This window comes from Ictidomys tridecemlineatus, chromosome 5 (assembly GCF_052094955.1).
Source record: "Ictidomys tridecemlineatus isolate mIctTri1 chromosome 5, mIctTri1.hap1, whole genome shotgun sequence".
NCBI classification, from domain to species: domain Eukaryota; kingdom Metazoa; phylum Chordata; class Mammalia; order Rodentia; family Sciuridae; genus Ictidomys; species Ictidomys tridecemlineatus.
Window position 1 is genome coordinate 99,784,064 of NC_135481.1, and position 19,452 is coordinate 99,803,515.

Genomic DNA, 19,452 nt, shown 5'->3' on the forward strand with positions numbered 1-19,452 from the left:
TAGACTCCCTTCAAAACTGTATGTTAAAAAGAGGAAGGTAAGGGCTGGGGATATAGCTCAGTTGGTAGAATGCTAGCATGTACAAGGCCCTTACTTTAATCCCCGTCACCACAAAAAACAAACAAAAAAGAGGAAGATAAACTTGTATGTGATTTTTATATTGGTACTCAAACCCTTATGAACTGAATGGCATTGCAGAGAGAAAAGATAGAAGGAGTCCTGTGTGTTATACATCACTGCTTTTCAATGCTTCCTTAGCCACGTTAGATCAAACAACTGTGATTTCTCAAATGTCAACTACATATTTTTGTTTTAAAGATGGAGAATAAAATGTGCACACCGGTAATCTCAGCGGCTCAGGAGGCTGAGGAAGGAGGATTGCAAGTTCAAAAGCCAGCCTCAGCAACAGTAAGGCACTAAGCAACTCAGTGAGACCATGTCTCTAAATAAAATATAAAATAGGGCTGGGGATGTGGCTCAGTGATCCAGTGCCCTCGAGTTCAATCACCAATACAAAAAAAAAAAAAAGAAGGTAAGTTTCGTCCAACAGAAAAGTAAAGGACCATGGGTTCTACAAGAAAGGTTCAACTGATATAAGACTCCACGACAGTCTGTGATAGAAATATGTTTGGAACAAAGATGTGTAGTGTCAAGTTATGGTCACTTTGGCTTGCTTTGAATACTTCTGAAAACCAAAGAAGATATGTATGAGAGAATTTTTATGAATGACAAAGTGTCTTACTTTGCTAACAAGAGCAGGAATATTCATTGAATTTGTTGCAAATCCCATGCCATATGTCATAGCAGCTTCTACTCCCAAAAACCTTGCTACAAGCTTCTCTAGTTCTTCATGCTTGTCCAGGTTTCCTGTGTGAAGAAGTTAACAAAGTCAATATCATAAAATCCTGAATTTAAGAATCACTCACCACTTTTCAAACAGAAACCAATCTATATGTTGTGACCTTTTCTATGGTCTATAAAGGAGTCAGTATTATGAAGAGTAATGGCTTATCAGGAACACAATAGATAAAATACATTTAGATTCAGCATTTCTGGTGAGAGAATTGGCAAAAACAATTTTATGTTTCTACACACCAGCTCCGCTCTAGGCCTTAAGAGGCATAGCAAGATTTGCTTCTGAGGGGCTGAGGTTGTGGTTCAGTGGTAGAGCACTCACCTAGCACGTGTGAGACACTGGTTTGATCCTTAGCACCACAAAAAAGTAGATTTAAAATAAAGGTGTTGTGTTCGTCTACAACTAAAAAAACATTTTTTAAAAAAATATTTGTTTTTTTTTCCCCATCTGCCATCCAAAACAGTGTAGCTGGTCTGTTGTAGAGATAAAACGTGTGGAAAGAGGGAGGTCTCTGAAGAATAAGAAAACATGGAAGTAGAGAGAAGGGAAGGAGGAGAAGAAGGAAAGCAGAGGGAAGCTGGGGAAACTAGCTTTTAGCATTTCTACCACCTAGGTGAGGTACCAGGCACGTTAAGTTAAGCCACCCTCTGTCCTCAGTTGTAATGGCCTACTCAATAGCATTGAACCCTTTCCAAATTGCAGGATCACAAGCATATAAATTTCTACTGTTATTTTAAACCACTAAGCTTTGGGTTGGTTTGTTGTGGAGCAACAGATAAGTTAAAAAGCTCCTTCTCTTTCTTTGATCCGACTAGTAAACTTGTATGTGATTTTTACATTGGTACTCAAACCCTTAAGAACTGAATGGCATTGCAGAGAAAAAAAGATATGGAGAAAGAATCCTGTGTGTTATACATCACTGCTGTACAATGCTTCCTTAGCCACATTAGATCAAACAGACTATGATTTCTCGAATGTCAACTACACCTTTTTGTTTTACAGATGGAGAATAAAATGTTTTACTCATTCCGGTTCTGGGTTTTATTAGCCCTGAGCTGAGCCTTGGGTAATTGAGGGCTTCCTGCTAGTGAGGTGGTTTGGCATTTAAGCAGTGGGTCTTGCCTGAGATGGACGGCTAAATTCCTTGACAACTATCCAGTGGTTTTCCTGCCTGCCTGTGAAAATCCCCCAGCATGGATTCCTCCTCATGAGAAAGTACACCACCCAGACTACGACAGTGAATTAACCCAGTTTCTCCCGCAAACTGTCACACTGAAAAAGCCTCCTGGAGCTCAGTTGGGATTGTTAAATCCCCCAGAGGAGGAAAGAACTCCCAGCTAGGCATCTTCATCTCCAAGGTGATTCCTGACTCAGATGCACATCGAGCAGGACTTCAAGAAGGAGACCAAGTTCTAGCTGTGAATGGGGTGGATTTCCAAGATATTGAGCACAGGCTATTAAAAGATCCTGAAGACCACCTGAGAAACCAGAAAGTGTGCACACTTCTTTCCTTACAATTATCATTGTCAAAAAGAGAGAACTGTGCACTGAAGAGTTGCAGCCCATGGCCCTCCATGTGGAAACTGCCAGGCCAAGCCAGCTGTTATCCAAACTGTACTGACTCTAAGTCCCCTAGTTTTCTAGGCAAGCTTCATTCCCTGAAAGGAAAGGGATGAAAATGTCAAGGTATAACCTAGCCTGTGGGGAACCCAGCTAGAAATGGCAGCTGACATTTACTAGTTACCATGAGCTCGGCACATATACATTTTATCATTTTTATTATAGAAATTGGTCAGAAAATATTGGGAACCTTCCACCTGGTTGCCTGGCCACTTCATCCTACCCTTATACTATCCTAAGTTTACACACATTGGGGCCGCCAATGAGACACTTTTGTCCCTTCCTCCTCCTATCAACTCTCCCAAAATGGAAAATACAATACTGAATAAATGTCACTGTGACTTTTTGGGAAAAAAATGTTTTATTTTCATTTCCCTATTGACAAGCATCACAATACAAATGGAAGAGCAAGAAACAAAAACATAAAATTCTAATAATCATTCATTACTAAATATCTGCAATCTTCAACACAATTAATAAAAATGGAAAGTATATACAGAAGTATGGTGTTATAGCTGAACTCTGTTCACTAAAAAGATATTTTGAGAAGCTGGGGTATTGCTCAGTTGCACAGTATGTGCTTCTTAGCATGTGTTAGGCCCTGTATCCAATCCTCAGGACCAAAACAAAATAACAAAAAAACAGATATCTTGAAATTCTAACTCCTGAACCTCAAAATCTGATCTTTGGAAACAGGGTCTTCACAGGGGTAACCAAGATAAAACAAGGTTATTGGGGTGGTGCTAAAATCTTTTTTTTTTTCAGTTTTAGATGGACACAATATCTTTATTTTTATTTGTATGTGGTGCCAAGAATCGAACCCAGTGCCTCACGCACGCTAGGTGAGTGCGCTACCACTTGAGCCACATCCCCAGCCCATAATATCTTTATAAGAAAGGAAAATTTGGACATGGAGACAGATGTACATAGAGGAGGCATGACAGAAGACAATGCTTGATACTCAGGAAGACAGCTGTGTGGCCCCAAGACAGGAATGCCAAAGATGTTGGCAAATACAGAAGCAAGAAAGAGAGTCTCCAGGGCTCTCAGAGAGAGCATGACCCTTCTGGCATCTTGATCCCAACTTCTACCCTCCAAAATGATAAAACTATAAACTGTCTTAAGTTATCCAGTTTCTCACAGTTTGTTACGGCAGCCCTAGAAAACCAACGCAGACGGGAAATGACTTAGAGTGACAGGTCCATATCTACACCCTTACAGAGTGAACATGGTTCAGTGAGAACCAAGCAAATTCATTGTATGGAACCCAGTGGAGGCTCAAAAGTTAGAGACAACAGGAATAAGAGAAGGCAAGGGTTAAGGAAAGGCAACAAGTGACTGTTTGAAAGATAATAATTAAAAACAGAAATTTTCTCTGCTGATGGAATTGTACAATGTTGCAGCACTTTGGAAAAGAGCAATTCCTCAAAAAGTTAACTGTAGAGTTACCACATGATGGAGCAACTTCACTCCTAAGTATATACCCAAGAGAAATGAATACATAGGTCCATTTTATGACCGAATAATAATCCATTATGTGAGTATTGTATATATTGTTTATTCATTTATCTCCTGGTGGACTTTGGGTTGTTTCTACTTTTGAGTGCTTGTGAACAGTGTGGCCAGACACAACAACCCAAATGGAATGAAGTAGTGACGTACGTATGCTATAAAGTATTAATGCATGCTATAACAAAGATAAATATTGTAAAAACATTAAGTGAAAGAAGCCAGACACAAATGACTATGATATTACAGGATTTCATTTATATAAAATGTCCAAAATAGGTGAATCCAAAAAGACAGAAAGTAGATTTTTGGTTGCTAGGAACTTGGTAGAAAGAGGGGAGAATATCCAGTCACTGCTAAAGGGCATGGGGTTTCTTTCAGGGGAAATAAAAAATGTTCTAGAATTAGAGTGTGGTGATGGTTACACAGCTTTTTGAAAAAATAATGAGGTACACACTTTATAAGGATGTGAGTTATAGCTTAATAAAGCTGTTAAAAAAGAAAAAAATAACATAGACGCTGCCTCATTCCTACCCCTATAGAAATAGGCAAGTAATTTTGCCTTTTCTTACCTCCACAAATAAATTATTCTTAACTCAGGGACACCAAATATAAAAGTATGCATATGCTAAAAATGGTGACTAAAGGTAAGGTTATACAGACAGGCTCGCATACTAAATTTCTCAGAAACAAAAGAAAAAATGAAAAACACAGGAGAGGAAGACAATTAGAGGGTAAATACTAGGGGGTTATACATAAATGTTTCTGAAAGTGAGAGTTGAGAAAATGCCAAAGAAGAAGTGGCACAAAACCAAAGGACCTGCTTCTTCAATATTTAAGAACCCAGCAAGAATCAAATCAGCACAATCAGTGGGAAAAAGAAAGACTCATACCAAGGCACAAATGGGACTTTTTCCCCCACCCTGCCCAAATGGGAATTCTTGATGTACTCAAGGGAAAGAGAAAGTCTTGGATGCTTTCCAGGGTAAGACACAGAAAGAAATGAGGGGGTTGTTGGGGAGGGGGAGTAAGGATAGGAGGAATGAAGGAAGGGAGTAAGAGGAAGGGAAAGGGGGAATGAAAAAAAAAAGACCAAACAACAGTGACATTCCTCATAGGAGGGGAACCGGAAGGCTGGAGAATGTATATAGGAAGCAGATTTTTCATTACCCATCTTTTGGTACTTCTAGGATTATTAACAATGTTATGTATTGTCTACCCCCCAACACAGGCTTTAAACAATAAAACTTTTCAGATAGAAGGTATGATAGAATGAATGGCATACACAAAACTGGTGACCAGACAGCATTACACTTCTGATCAGCACCCCTCATCCCAGAGTACAATGATGCAACATCCTCACACTCTCAAGGAAAATATGTTCAACCCATAGTGTGGTGGTGGCAGAATTAATACTGAAGCAATACAGTTGATCAAAGACATCTTCTGATATCCAAATATATTTTGACAATTTCAGAAAAATTATCTCCCCTGCACCCCAAGGAAAGCACTGTATAATGAGTTTCACCAATATGAGGAAGGATGTCAAGAAAGAGGAAGATACAGAATTCACTAAATAAGGAATCCAAGTCAGAGGTGAAAGGGGGAAAAAAGAAGAGGAGGAGAAGCGGGGGGAGGAAGGAGGGGAGGAGGAGGAGGAGGACCAGAATGCAACTGTACAATAGTCTTGGAGAGCAACTAGCCCAAACTGAAACAGGTCAGAGACAATTACATTAAGGAAGCATCTAACAGAACCTGGCAGACTACATGAAAAAGAATATGGTTTTTCCAAGTTCTCTAGGCTCTTATTTAGAAGTTGCCTAACAGACTTTAAGGCTCCTCCAGCATTAAATTGGTATAAGATTAGAGGAATAAAAACCTTCATGATATAGCAGCTGCCAGGTATGTTTTAGATCATGCAAAACACTAGCCCACCATTTATTATTTATTGAGTTATTCTAGATGCAAGCTTTCAAAAACTTCGACTTTTACCATGTGGGTTTGTTCTTTCTTTTTATTTTGTTGATGGTTTTGGGATTGAACCTAGGACCTCATATATGCTTGGCAAGTGCTCTACCACTGAGCAATACTCCCAGCCCCCCAAATTTAGGCTTTTGGGTCAAAACCTTTTACACTGCAGGTCAACATATACTTTAAGAATTAAGCCAGGGGCTGGAGTTGTGGCTCAGTGGTACAGTCTTTACCTGGCACGTGTAAGGCACTGGGTTCAATCCTCAGTACCACATAACAAAGAAAGAAGCAGAGAAGAAAAGGAAAGAAAGGAAGGAAGGAAGGAAAAAAGGTGTTGTGTCCATCTATGACTAAAAAATACTTAAAAAAAAAAAAAAAAGAATTAAGCCAGGGTTTGGGGTTGTGGCTCAGCGGTAGTGCACTCACCTAGCACGTTTGAGACACTGGGTTCGATCCTCAGCACCACATAAAAATAAATAAAATAAATGTATTGTGTCCAACTACAACTAAAAAGATAAATATTAAAAAAAGAATTAAGTCAAAGTTTATTTTTAATCATTAAAAACAAATCAAATAAGCTGGGCACAGTGGCACTGTAATCCCAGCAATCCAGGAGGCTAAGGCAGCCTCAGCAATACAGCGAAACTCTTTGCAACTTCATGAGACTCCGTCTCAAATAAAAAAATAAAAAGGGGATGCAGATCAGTGGTTAAAGAGCCTCTGGGTTCAATCCCCAGTATGGAAATAGATAGAAAGATAGATAAACTGGGTGTGGTGGCACAGGCCTGTAATTCTAGCTACTAGTAAGGCTTAGGCAAGGAGAATTTAAGTTTGAGGTCAGTCTGGGCAACATAGTGAGACTCCGTCTCAAAATAAAAAATAAAAAGTATTGGGGTTGTAGCTCAGTGGTAGAAGACCCGAGTTCAATCCTCAGTACTACAAAATAAATAAATAAATGAATAAATAAACAAACAAGTCACATCACTTTTTCTGCTCAGATACTACAAGAGAATATAAGGACCCTGATAGTAGCTAAGAAAACATACATTAGCCTACTCCTAGGATTTCACACATACAAGGCAGAGAACCTATGAAAATTTAGGGAGAAAAAAACTGAAAAAAAAATTTAACATGTTCTAGAATTGGCTTGTCTGTATGTGGTACTGGGCACTGAACCCAGGGGTGCTCTATCAGTGAGCTATGTCCCCAGCCCTGTTTATTTTGAGACAGGGCTTTACTAGGTTATTTGGGCAGCCCTCAAAACTTGTGATTATTTTGCCTCAGGGAATTTGCCTTTTTTTTTTTTTTTTAAATGGTGTTGGGGATTGAACCCAGGGCCTTGTGCATGCAAGACAAGCACTCTCCCAAGTGAGCTATATCCCCAGCCCAGGAATTTGCTTTTTTTAAAAGCAATTCTGAATATTTTCTGGAAGAACTACTTATGTTTGTTAGCCAAGGACAATGACACTCTAGGAGATTTGGGAATAAAAATTATAGTACAAACAAATAAAGAAATCGTCTAAGAAACTTCACTAGCAATAGAAACTAGAATTATTGAAGATGTACAACTTGTGTATATGTTTTAAAAGTCCAATTTAAATAATAAAGTAGATGATATGAAAAGCTACACGATTCTATTTGATTCTGTTTTTACAGTTTCATTTCTTCATTCCAAGTTTAATGAGTTGCCTGAGTTGCTATGATAGATTAGACTGGGATGCAAATCCTTTTTATGCTTGCACTGAGAGGTAAAATCTAATCTCCATAGCCCTTGAATCTGGGCTGGCTTTACTGACTCACTTTGATCAAAAGAAAAAGGATTTAATATTCTGGACTCACAAAGATAGGGCATAAAAAGACTTCCAGCTTTCAGCCAGGTATCTGTGAACACTTGCTCTAGGGCAAAGCCCACTGCCATGTAAAGTAAGTGATTCTCCAAGATAGCCATGCCCCAAAGAAGTCCAAACTAGTAGCGTGGGACTGCGACACAGAGTACCAGGCATCTCAGCCCAGGTGAAACATGTGAATGAAGAGGCATTCAGAGAGCTCTAGCCACAAGCCGATGCTGACTGCAACTGTGTGAGGGACTCTGATAGAAACCACCCAACTGCACTTGCCAGCCCCAGACCTGTGAGAACTCAATCTATAAGCATTAGGGTGATGCACAGTAAGAAGAAGGTGCTTTATGACGTCTGTAGCTATCAGTGCTCTAGAACCAAATGGAAGAAGCTAAAATCCTCCTTTGAACTAAAATAAATCTCTTATATAAAACTATAACCTTTTACCTTTTATAGACTTGTAACAATAAAAAGTTTACATTACTGAGTGTCTATTTCTACAATTAACCTATTTAATTCTTGAAAGAGATCTATAAAGCAGGAATTATTAGCCCAATGTCTAGTATGAAAATAGAATAACCCTCATCACACCCTTGGACTAATAAGTGGTACTTCTAACTATTGCTATTTACAAAAGGCAATACAATCAATATTAAAGTTATAAGTGAAATAAAACTTATGGAACTTTACTAGGGACATTCTGTATGTATAACATATTGGAAAAATATCTCAAAATGTGTTACAAACATAAAAATCATCCAACCCTTCAGAAAAAGAAAGCATTTTTTACCTGATCTAAAATGCATGGCAAAGCAAATGTATGAATTTTAATACCCTAGCTCTTTTAAAAAGCAATTCTGTATCATCAGTATTCATTCCTGAGTTAAAGAAGTTAAAAGCAGCAGCAGCTAACCAAACATAACTCACACTTACCAATTTCCTGCCGAGTACTGCACACTCCAACGCCATACTCCTCTAGGACCCTGGCAGCTGCTTCTTGACATGATCCAGTGTTTCGTGCAAATCCAAGATAGTTGTAGGAACCCATATTTATAACACCTTTAATTATATTCCCTGTATACCTGTGTTTCAATAAACACACAAAATTTAATAAACTCAGGAGCAAATACAATACTTAAGTGTGATAATAAGTGCAATGTAACATGAAAGGAAACACCATAGGGATGTGGAGAAAACGTGTTCTGTATGAAAAGAAGCTCAAACTCAGTACCCAACCAAGGAAATGGAAGGTACAATCAAATACCAATTTTTACTTATGAATAATGATGAAGATTTAAAAACTGATGATATCCAGTGTTGGCCAGGACAGTGTCACAAACTAAGTAAGAATACTTTCTTTGGATGGCACTTTGTCAGCACTTATCCACTGAAAGATGTGCATATTCCTTGACTCAATCAATTCTCACACATGAGCATATGCACAAGAGGATCTATAAGAGCCACTGCAATTAATTTGCCATGTCCCTTCCCTAGGCACAGAGATCTGTGACATTTCATGTGACAGAAGCTCAGTCAGCCTGAGCCCCCAAGGAAAGATGACTGATTCAGAGACTCTACCAACCTAAGGTAGATAGGAAAAGTAGGTAAGAAAGTGTTGTTACTTTAACACTCGGGGCAATTGGGATGACCCAGCCCAACCTGCTATAGCATGGCACATTTAGGTAGCCATGATAAATAAGAAACCTGCTGTGAATGTACAAGTAAGACATTATTAATACATTAGCAAATTAAAAAGGCAAACTGTAGGGCTGGGGATACAGCTCAGTAGTAGAGCGCTTACTTAGCATGTAAAAGGTACTGGATTCATCCCCCAGTAGAGGAGAAAAAAAATGTAGCAAACGGTAGAATAATTTATATAGTATAATCTCACTTTTGCATATCAAAAAGTTACCTGTGTATAACCCCAGTAGATACACTACACACATACCTCACAGAAAACATCTAGAGGAATAACACAAAATAAAATGATGACAATGGTCAACTCAGTAAAGGAGGATTTGTCAGGTAGTGAATTTACAGAGGACAGGGTTTAGTTTTCATGGGGGACTTTCTGTATAATCTATTTTTCCCCCCCAGTACTGGGGTTTGAACCCAGAGACACTTTATTGTTAAACTACACCCTCAGCCCTTGTTCTTTTGAGACAGGGTCTTGATAAGTTTCCAAGGCTGGCCTTGAACTTGCAATCCTCCTGCCTTGACCTCCCAAGTAGATGGGATTATAGGTATTGTATTTTCTTTTTTAATAGGAAAGCAATTATGGAATATTTGTGCAATCTATACAATTTTCAAAATGTTAAAATATAGTTTTTTTAACTAGTTAATCCATTTAAGTAAAAATACTTGATTTATCCTTAAATCATCAAAGAAATCAAAACATCCACAAATAAGAAACCTGCTGTGAATGTACAAGTAAGACATTATTAATACATTAGCAAATTAAAAACATCCACAAATAAATTCAGATCCTTTACTCAATTCTATTAAGTGGAATGATGGATAGTCTTAAAAAAAAAAAAAAAGACAAAACTTTTTTTCTCAACTATAACACACCACAGAATCAAATATAATTAAAAAAAATATTTTAAAAATCTCAAAAAAGCTGGGTGCAGTGGCGCATGCCTGTAATCACAGCAGCTCAGGAGGCTGAGGCAGGAGGATCTCGAGTTCAAAGCCAACCCCAGCAACTTAGCAAGGCCCTAAGCAATCAACCAGACCCTGTCTCTAAACAAAATATAAAAAGGGCTGGGGATCTGGCTCAGTAGTTGAGTGTCCCTGGGTTCAGTATTCAGCACCCACTACCGCCCACAAAAAAAAAAAAAAAATCTCAATAATGGTTAGGGGCATAGCTCAGTGGTGGAGTGTTTGCTATATGGTTTGATCCCCCTACTCCTACCCCTACCCCCTCCCTAATCCAATTAACAACAAACAAAATGCAAGGAAAGAAATCTTGGTATTGATTATATCCTCAGCTGCTACTCCTGTTTTGAGAAAATACTTAATTTGCAATATTTTATCTAATGAAGAAATTCTTTTATTGCTAAGAAGTAATTTCCCACCGAGACTCACTTGAATGACCAGTTGTAGTCATGAGACTGTCTCTCCATGATGTCCACCTTGGCTCCAGGCACGCTGCAGATCGGTCGATTCCAGTTGTCTCTTATCCTCATGTAGAGGTTCCTTGTATAGAAGTTTTCAAAATCCTGATACAATGACACAAAGTCCTGCCAACAAATGGTGAAACATGTATATTTAACTGAGTTACCTTAAAAAAAAATTTCACAACTTCCCTTTTCGAGTTGCAAGAGCACCTGAGAATGATAAGTCAGTTATATTTAATTAACTGATCTATCAGGAAAGGCATCAATTTTCTAAGTTTATTTCAACATAACTCTTTATTAATCAGTTAAAAGTCACATCACTCTGAGGGTTGACTTACATTCAAGGTTTCGAATAACTGACTACACAACTCTGACATTAAATGTTTTCTCTTCCTAATAATTAATATCCAAGAGACTGTTCTACTCCCTTCCCCCCTGCCAATAATGTTAAGGGGAAATGCCACAAGAACCAAAGAAAAGATGATAAACCAGAAATACTACCAAAAAAGAAAGAAAGACCAACAGGTAGATTATAGGAAGTCATCCACCTTGAGTAGTTTCCCTCTTGGATTGGAGTTAATAACAGAACATTCTGAAAACTAATTCCCATGTCCACAGACTTACAATCTTCCTTTCCTTCCTGAGATTAAATTAAACTAAAATGTAGGTCTATAACAATCAAGTCTCAGTGGAGGTGAAATGAATGCATAACGCTATGCCCAACGTTGTAGGAGCCCTGTTCAGAACACATGTGGCCAGACCATGTGAGCTCCACCCCAACTCCTCAGAATTCAAGGGTAAGAAAAACAAAAAGAAAACAGAATTGGAGTTTATTATGCTTCCAGTCCTCGGATCTGAGCTTGGTGCCAATCTAATCTGTTAAATAAATTAACAAAAAATAGTTAAAAAGCGTAAGCCTCATTCTGTAAAAGATTTTCATGGCTAAAAAGATCATGCAAAACTCTAAAATTAACAACTTTCTATGGACTAGTAGAAAGCTAAAGTGACTACGAAATAAATAAGAGAAGATGAATCAGAGTAGATGAATTGCCTTAAATAGAGCTGAGCAGAGTCAGAAAGAATCCTGAGCATTTGCCCTGCCTGATACCATCTCTTTCATAATTAGTTCCCAGAACAGAAAATATCCACAATGTGGATATCCCTCACAATTAGAAATTTGTCATTTAAGTAATTTGTCCGTTTTGGTAGTGTCCTCTTCCAATAAAATACTGGCAGAGTGAAAGCATGAATAGAAGCAACCAAATTTTAATTAAAGACTTTTCTTTGACTATCATTCACCTACATGTCCAACAGAAAAAAAACAAGAAAGTTGTCCCCAACCTATGTCAACTCACATCAAATGAGGTAACAGGACTAACTCCTCTAGTAAAATCACAGTACTAATGATCTCATTTCTTTCTAATGAAAGGATAATTTCACTCAATCACTGTCTAAACACTGCACAGTAGTGTTTAAGATATTAACTCAAATTGTTGAAAGAACTATTTCCTCACAAAAAAATTTTATTAGCAACACAAAACAATACTTTTTGTTTTGAATACATAAACATCAGGAAAAAACTTGAGTCTCATCTAGATACCAGAATGGTTATCAAATCTCCAGACAGAAAAAGGACTACAGGCTAGCACGAGGTAGAACTTCCTCTCTCAGCCTTGGATAAACTGAGTTAACCAGGGACATAACTGTCTGTAGTTAGAAGGGAGGAACACGTTCCAACCTCCTAACAGAGAATTGTTATTCTGAGGCCAAGCGTCACCATCTCCTTAAGGCTACACTGAGAGGACAATGAGGTCCCTGAGATGGGAATACATTGGCACACAGTAAAGGAAGAGGAGTTGTCATACTGATGGATGTTAGAGACCAAAAGCAGGTAGCACAGAATGGTTGGAGAAGGACTCAGGCCACAGTTTTAGCTTCCCTTCACTCCCTAGCTAAGTTCCAGACTAGTAGCTTTGAACAGAAGTTTCGGTAGAGGTATCTGGCGGGCAGAAACCAACTTCTGCTGCTTAGCAATGAAGAAAAAGGACAGGAGAGGAACCACTATCTGGGATTCCAGTTCCAGGCAGTGGAAGGACTGAAGAGGAGTTGCTCCTCGCCCCACGATTCCTGTGTTCAACAGTGCAGGAATGTCCAGGTGAAATCAATTCATTTGATGGATTAGTAATCTGAATGGTCTGTCTCTCTCTGCTTCCCAACTGCCATGAATGAACTCCTCTGCCACAACTTTCCACCCTGAAGTTCTTTCTTACCTCAGCCTCAGACCAATGGAACAGGCTGACCATGGACTGAACCTCTGAAATTGTGAGCCCAAGATGTAATGTCTTCTCCTCTAAGTTATTTTTGTCAAGTATTTTAGTCACAATGACAAAAAGCTGACGAACACAAATGTATCTGTTTTTCCATAATATCTTGTACATTATTTTAAATATTCTAAGATTGATGTTAAAACAGGTTTTTTTTTTGTTTATTCATTCAAATATCTTTTAGTGAATACTGGATACATGCTGAATTCTTTGTGAATCTCAAGGCATTTCTTGAGATCACAGGGAAAAGGGTGGGGGCTACCCACTTTCAGAAAATGACTTTGTAACTATTTATTGTTCATGTTTGTTAGTGTAATTTTGTTTCCAAATAGATAACATCTTATGAAAGGAAGTGGACAACAATGATGATGAATAATCATAAAAGTAGCAATAATTCCCAGCTACTAAGATACACAAGGCACCAGCAGAAAGTTTTATGTGTATGTATACATCTATGCACCTAAGTACCTGTGCACTATCTTACAGAAAAGCTAAATGGTTTTCCCAATTAGGGAATTAGCAAAAACAGAACTGGGCCTTCTAATTCCAGGCTCTGCTCCTAACCCCAACGCCACTGCTTCTCATTTTGAGAAGCTTTTAAAATCTATCTGAAATACTCTGACATCATTCAAAGCACTTCAAGCCCGCTGTGCTACGGGCCTTCCCCACTCTTATCCTGTCTTGTGCTCATGAAGAACAGGCCCTTGATATACGTATATACAGACAGACAGACAAACACAGCTGGAATTCTAAAACCCGTATTTTCCAGACACCCTTGTGATCAGGTTGTGGATGAGATTCTACAGTGAGGCACATACACAAGATCTGAAAGGCAGAGGCTACCTTTCTTGCAACAGCTCACAAAGAAAGCTCTAGTAGACTTTAGGCTAGGTTTCATGTTCCCAGCCACAATGGCAACACCTGGATACTCACAGCAGGAGCAGCTTCCAAATTGGGGGGCGGCTTAGTTGGAATAGGAAGACCATAACTTCCTCTACCCTTTCACAGCATTACTAACACTTAATTCAGTATCTACAGTGATTCAGTTAACTGCAATTAAACTTTACTATTTCAACAGCACATTCACTACAATATTTGCTGAAAAATAAATATTTAATGTTGTAAGTACCTTTTTGTTGTTGTTGTTTTGCTACCAAGGATTGAATCCAGGGGTACTTAACCTCTGAGCCACATCCCTATCCCTTTTTATTTTTATTTTTTATTGAGACAGGGTCTTGCTGAGTTGCTTAGGGCCTCACTAAGTTGCTAAGGCTGGCTTCGCACTCACAATCTCCCATCTCAGCCTCCCGAGTCAAAGGGACTACATGCGTGCACCACCATGTCCAGCAGTTATCAGTATCTTTTTTTTTTTTTTTTAAAGAGAGAGTGAGAGAGAAAGAGAGAGAATTTTTTTTTAATATTTATTTTTTAGTTTTCGGCGGGCACAGCATCTTTGTTTGTATGTGGTGCTGAGGATCGAACCCGGGCAGCACACATGCCAGGTGAGCATGCTATCGCTTGAGCCACATCCCCAGCCCCTTTTTTTCTTTTTCTTTTTTTTTTTTTTTTTGGGGGGGGTACTGGGGATTGAACTCAGGAGCACTGGACCACCCTATTAAAGACTCTATCCAAAATAGCAAGAACACTTAAAACCATATCCCCAGCCCTATTTTGTATTTCATTTACAGACAGGGTCTCACTGAGTTGCTTAGCACCCTGCTTTTGCTGAAGCTGGCTTTGAACTCACAATCCTCCTGCCTCATTCTCCTGAGCCTCTGGGATAACAGATGTACATCACTGTGCCTAGCAGTTGTAAGTATCTTATAATTAAAATTTAAATTATTTGTCTTGGTCACACAACCATTAAATGATATAAATGAAACTTGAGACTTGTAACACTATTCCATACTAGTGGTTTTAGTGGTAATGCTACAATTCCAATAAGAATTCTCAGTGTCAGCTGGGCACAGTGACACATGCCTGTAAATCTTGCTCCTCAGGAAGACAAGGCAGGAGAACTGTAAATTCAAGGTCGGCTTGGATAAAACAGTGAGACCCTGTCTCAAACTTAATTTTAAAAAAGGGCTGAGGATGTAGTTCAGTGGTAGAGCACTGGCCTAGCATATGCTAGGCCTTGGGATCAATCCACAATTCAGAAGGAAAAAACAAAACAAAAACAAAAAACCTCAATGTCATTTCTAATTTAACCATTTTTTAATTTGTTTTAGAGTTTAGGTGTTGCAGTTTGGACCTTAAATGTCCCCCAGGGCTCATATGCTAAAGGTTTGGCACTACTGGGAGGTGGGGGAGCTTTTAGGAGGTGGGGCCCAGTGGAAGGAAGTTATGTCACTGGGGACATGGCTTTGAATGGGATCTTGGAACTCTGGCTCCTCCTCTCTTTTTACTTTCCAATTACCATGAGGTAAGCAGCTTTGTTTCACCAAAGGCTACCCATTATGGTGTCCTACCTTGCCAAGGGTATAAAAGCTAGGGAGCCAACCAGCCAACCAACTGTGGAATGTAACCTCTGAAACTGTGAGCCAAAATAAACAGCTTTTCCTTTTAAGTTTTATATCTCAATTATTCTGTCACAGCAAAGGAAAGCTAACTCACTAAGGCATAGATCTCAAATCAAAGGACAAAATTTTTCTCATTTGAGGCAAAAAACACTGCTTTGATGTTAGAATAACAAGCTTGGAAAAAAAATGCTAGAGATCAGCTTGGGCAACTTAGTGAGACCCTGTTTCAAAATAAAATTTAAAAGGACTGGGGAAGTAGTTTAGTGTCCATTATGCACGAGGCCTGAGTTCAAGTGAAAATACAGATTGTTTATATGACTCAGCAGTTCCTTTCCTAGGTATATCCCCTAAAGAACTGAAAACAGATATTCAAACAATTACTTGTAAATGAATGTTCACAAAAGCATTATTCACAATTGACAAAAGATGGCAACAAAATATGACATACATCCAAACTGTGGAAGAGTACTCAGTTATAAAAAGGAATGAAGTGTAGGTTAAGAATCCCTTATCCAAAATGCTTGGAATAAGAAGTGTTTCAGATCTTGGAGGATTTTGTTGTTGTTGTTGTTGTTAGGGTTTGGAATATTTACATAGACTTTACTGGATGAGCATTCCTAATTCAAAATCTGAAATCTGAAACTCTTAAGAAGCATTTTAGATTTCAGATTTGGGAGGCTCAATCTGTATTGTTACAAGCTATGATGCTGGAGGAACCTCAGAAACATGCTAAGTAGAAGCAGACACAGAAGGCCACATATTACATGACTCTATCCAAAACAGCAAGAACATTTAAAACCATAGAAACAGAAAGCAGATTAATGGCTGCCAGGAGCTCAGAATGAAACTTACCTCCATACATAAGGCAAAGGAGCAAGAGTACAAGTGGGCACAGCATCAACAAAGTTCGTGAAAATGGCCACCTTCTCACACTAGCCTCTAAGGGCTGGAGCCATGCACATGGTGGGACACCTGAGGCCCTGGGTTCAAACTCTATAGGCCAAAAACAAACCAACAGTATGACCCTGATGCTGCTGACATCAGTGAAGAAAAGGTAAGCTTCTTGGAAAATACAACTTTTGGATAAATGAAATATGTATTCCCAAATTCAACAACAATTTGGAGCAATAATCATATAAATTCTTCATTCGAAAAACTGTCATTCTTAATGAGAAAATTCAATTAATGAAAATCTTATATTGAATGCCCCAGGTGGATTAAAAACACCAAAACAAAATACCAAACAAAAAATCCTGACTTTGAAAGCCATCCATGTACAGTAGTGCATGGACCAAACAGGCATCGTAGCCAGTGAATAGGAAAATCTAGTATCTGGGGAATTCCACAGGCAATCCTACCAATAAGACCACCCAGATACATGTGAGCTCCTATTCATCTCTGCCAAAAGGTCCCACACAGCACTGGAGATGTGGTGACCTGCTGAAGCCACATAACCACACAGCCTCCCAGAGATGGGTGTGGCCTGCCAAGATGCCAATCAACCTGTTGACTGCAAGACAACATGAAGCAAGACTCCATCCCTGAAACCTTTCCCTGCCTTTGATGCTCTCCCTTAAATAAAGAATCCGAGCCATTTTTTAACTGTTCTGTTCCAGCTCCTACCAGAACTGAAAGAATCTATCTGGCACTCTGCTTTAAAACTAATTCTGACTTTGTTTCTTATTTCTTCACTAATAACTTAAGACTATATTTTTCTCAGGTGGCTTATCCCTTCCTGAGCAGGAAAAATTACCCTGGCAAGGAGCTGGCTGCCTCTCGATAACTACCCACTGAAGGAGGTAAGAGTTTAATGGAAAATAAGTAAGCCCCACCTAAATGTGGAGGAACAGAATCTATTAACATGCATCAGCACGCATTAACCTGTGCCAGGAAGAACAGGCTAGAATAAGCTCTGATTGCAAATCTTGGGTTTCCCAAATGTCTAAAGATAAAACTCTGAGTCTACTGTAGAAAAGGTCTGTGGCCTCTATGACAAAGAAGCTGTTCTCTGAAGAGCTGAGAGAAGGTGGCCATGTGTAGACACAGACATCCACACAGAGAAAGGGCTCAATGAGTTTCTCTTGTGCTTGCGTGCATTCAGAACTGTCTTCAGGCCACAAGGGGTAAGTGGCGAAGAGGACCAGAGACATAGGGTAATGTTTTTTTGTTTTTTTTTTTTAATTGACTATTTTTTTTTTTTAATTGCCGCAGTCTGGCTGGGCACAATTCAGGAGCCACTTGTCAAAAGAAACGAACTTTATTTTTAGAACACACACACCCGGCACCACACAGCTCTTCAGGAATTCCCTCAGAGCCCAACTGCCACCACCGGCTTCTCACAAGCCTCTCAACCTCCCCCACTCCTCCTGCTCCTGAGGCAGAATGGCTGGGTCAAATGGGCGGAGCCCAAAAAAAGTCCCCCAATGAGCAGCTCCATGGTCTGAAAGGGCGGGGAAATAGCCCAATGAGCATCACCACAGAAAAGCCAATCAGCTGGCAGCTAGAAGTTTGCTGGGGCTGCTGTGAGCCAACCATCAGCTGGCAGCTGGAAGTTTGCTGGGGCCCCTCCGGCTGTGGCTCTCAACATTTTATTATTGGTTGTTCAATACATTACAAATACTTGAATTCCACAGGGCAAGGGCCTGGACTCTGCTTTCTTGAGGACCAATTTATTTCTTTCTAGTCATAATATAAGAAAATTTCTTAATGTGAATTAACAATCTCCATTACAATCTAAATTTACCATCATTCACATTAGATACCTAAATCCTATTCCTTTAAAAATCTGTAATCTGCTCTTCCTTTCTTTTTAATCATGCTTTATTAGGCTGAATTATAGGAAATTATCAACTTAGCAGTTCAAATATGGTCAAAATTGGCATTTTTACATGATTCAATGTAATACTTATGGATTAAAACATAAGCCAGGCACAGTGGTGCACACCTGTAATCCCAGCAACTGGGGAGGCTAAGGCAGAAGAATCGCAAGTTTGAGGCAAAATAAAAATAAAATAAACAAACAATATAAATAAATAACAAAGTAAAAAATAAAAAAGGCTGGGAATGTAGCCCAGTAGTAAAGCATACACTGGTTCAATTCCTAGTACCAAAAACCAAAACCAAACAAATAAAAAACTATACACGATCAAATAAGGTAATTCACAAACTGTGGATAAGACAAAATGTTTTAAATATAACACAAAATTTACTACTCATAAAGAAAAATTGATAAATTTGCTTAAAGTAATTTCTGTTCACTAAAAGACACCATGCAGAACTGGGGACTGAATCAGAGCAGATTGTATTCCATGCTTTTATAATTTTGACAAATGAATCCTAATGTCATATATAACTAAAACTAACCAAAAAAAATTAAAAAAAAAAAAAAACACCATGCAGAGAATGAAAACACAAGCCACATATTTCAGGAAGATAGGTGCAAAATACATTCTAGAATACATTAAGATTTCCTATAAACTGGAGATGGGAGTACATATAGCTAGCTCAGTGGTAGAGTGCTTGCCTACCATTTACAACATGCTGGACTTGATCCTCAACACAACAAAACAAGATTTCCTGTAAACCATTAAGAAAAAGATAGAAATCCAAGAGGAAAACAGGCAAAAGATCTGAACAGCCACTTCATGAAATCAACACTTTCCATAGTTAGTGAATGAACCTATGAAAAGGTATTCA

General features: G+C 38.8%; 1 protein-coding gene and 1 pseudogene across 3 annotated transcripts in view; one reads left to right on the plus strand and one right to left on the minus strand.

The window, feature by feature from the left end:
- Positions 1-19,452, minus strand: part of Sptlc2 (serine palmitoyltransferase long chain base subunit 2) — a 110,006-nt gene that overhangs the window by 53,754 nt on the left and 36,800 nt on the right. For all 3 annotated transcript variants that reach the window (XM_078050589.1, XM_078050588.1, XM_078050590.1), the window contains exons 3-5: positions 10,882-11,036; positions 8,728-8,876; positions 743-867 (exon numbers count right to left, since the gene is read on the minus strand). In XM_078050589.1, the coding sequence (XP_077906715.1) occupies positions 743-867; positions 8,728-8,876; positions 10,882-11,036 (429 nt within the window). The remainder of the gene's footprint in view (positions 1-742; positions 868-8,727; positions 8,877-10,881; positions 11,037-19,452) is intronic.
- Positions 994-2,859, plus strand: LOC101957017 (PDZ domain-containing protein 11 pseudogene; annotated as a pseudogene).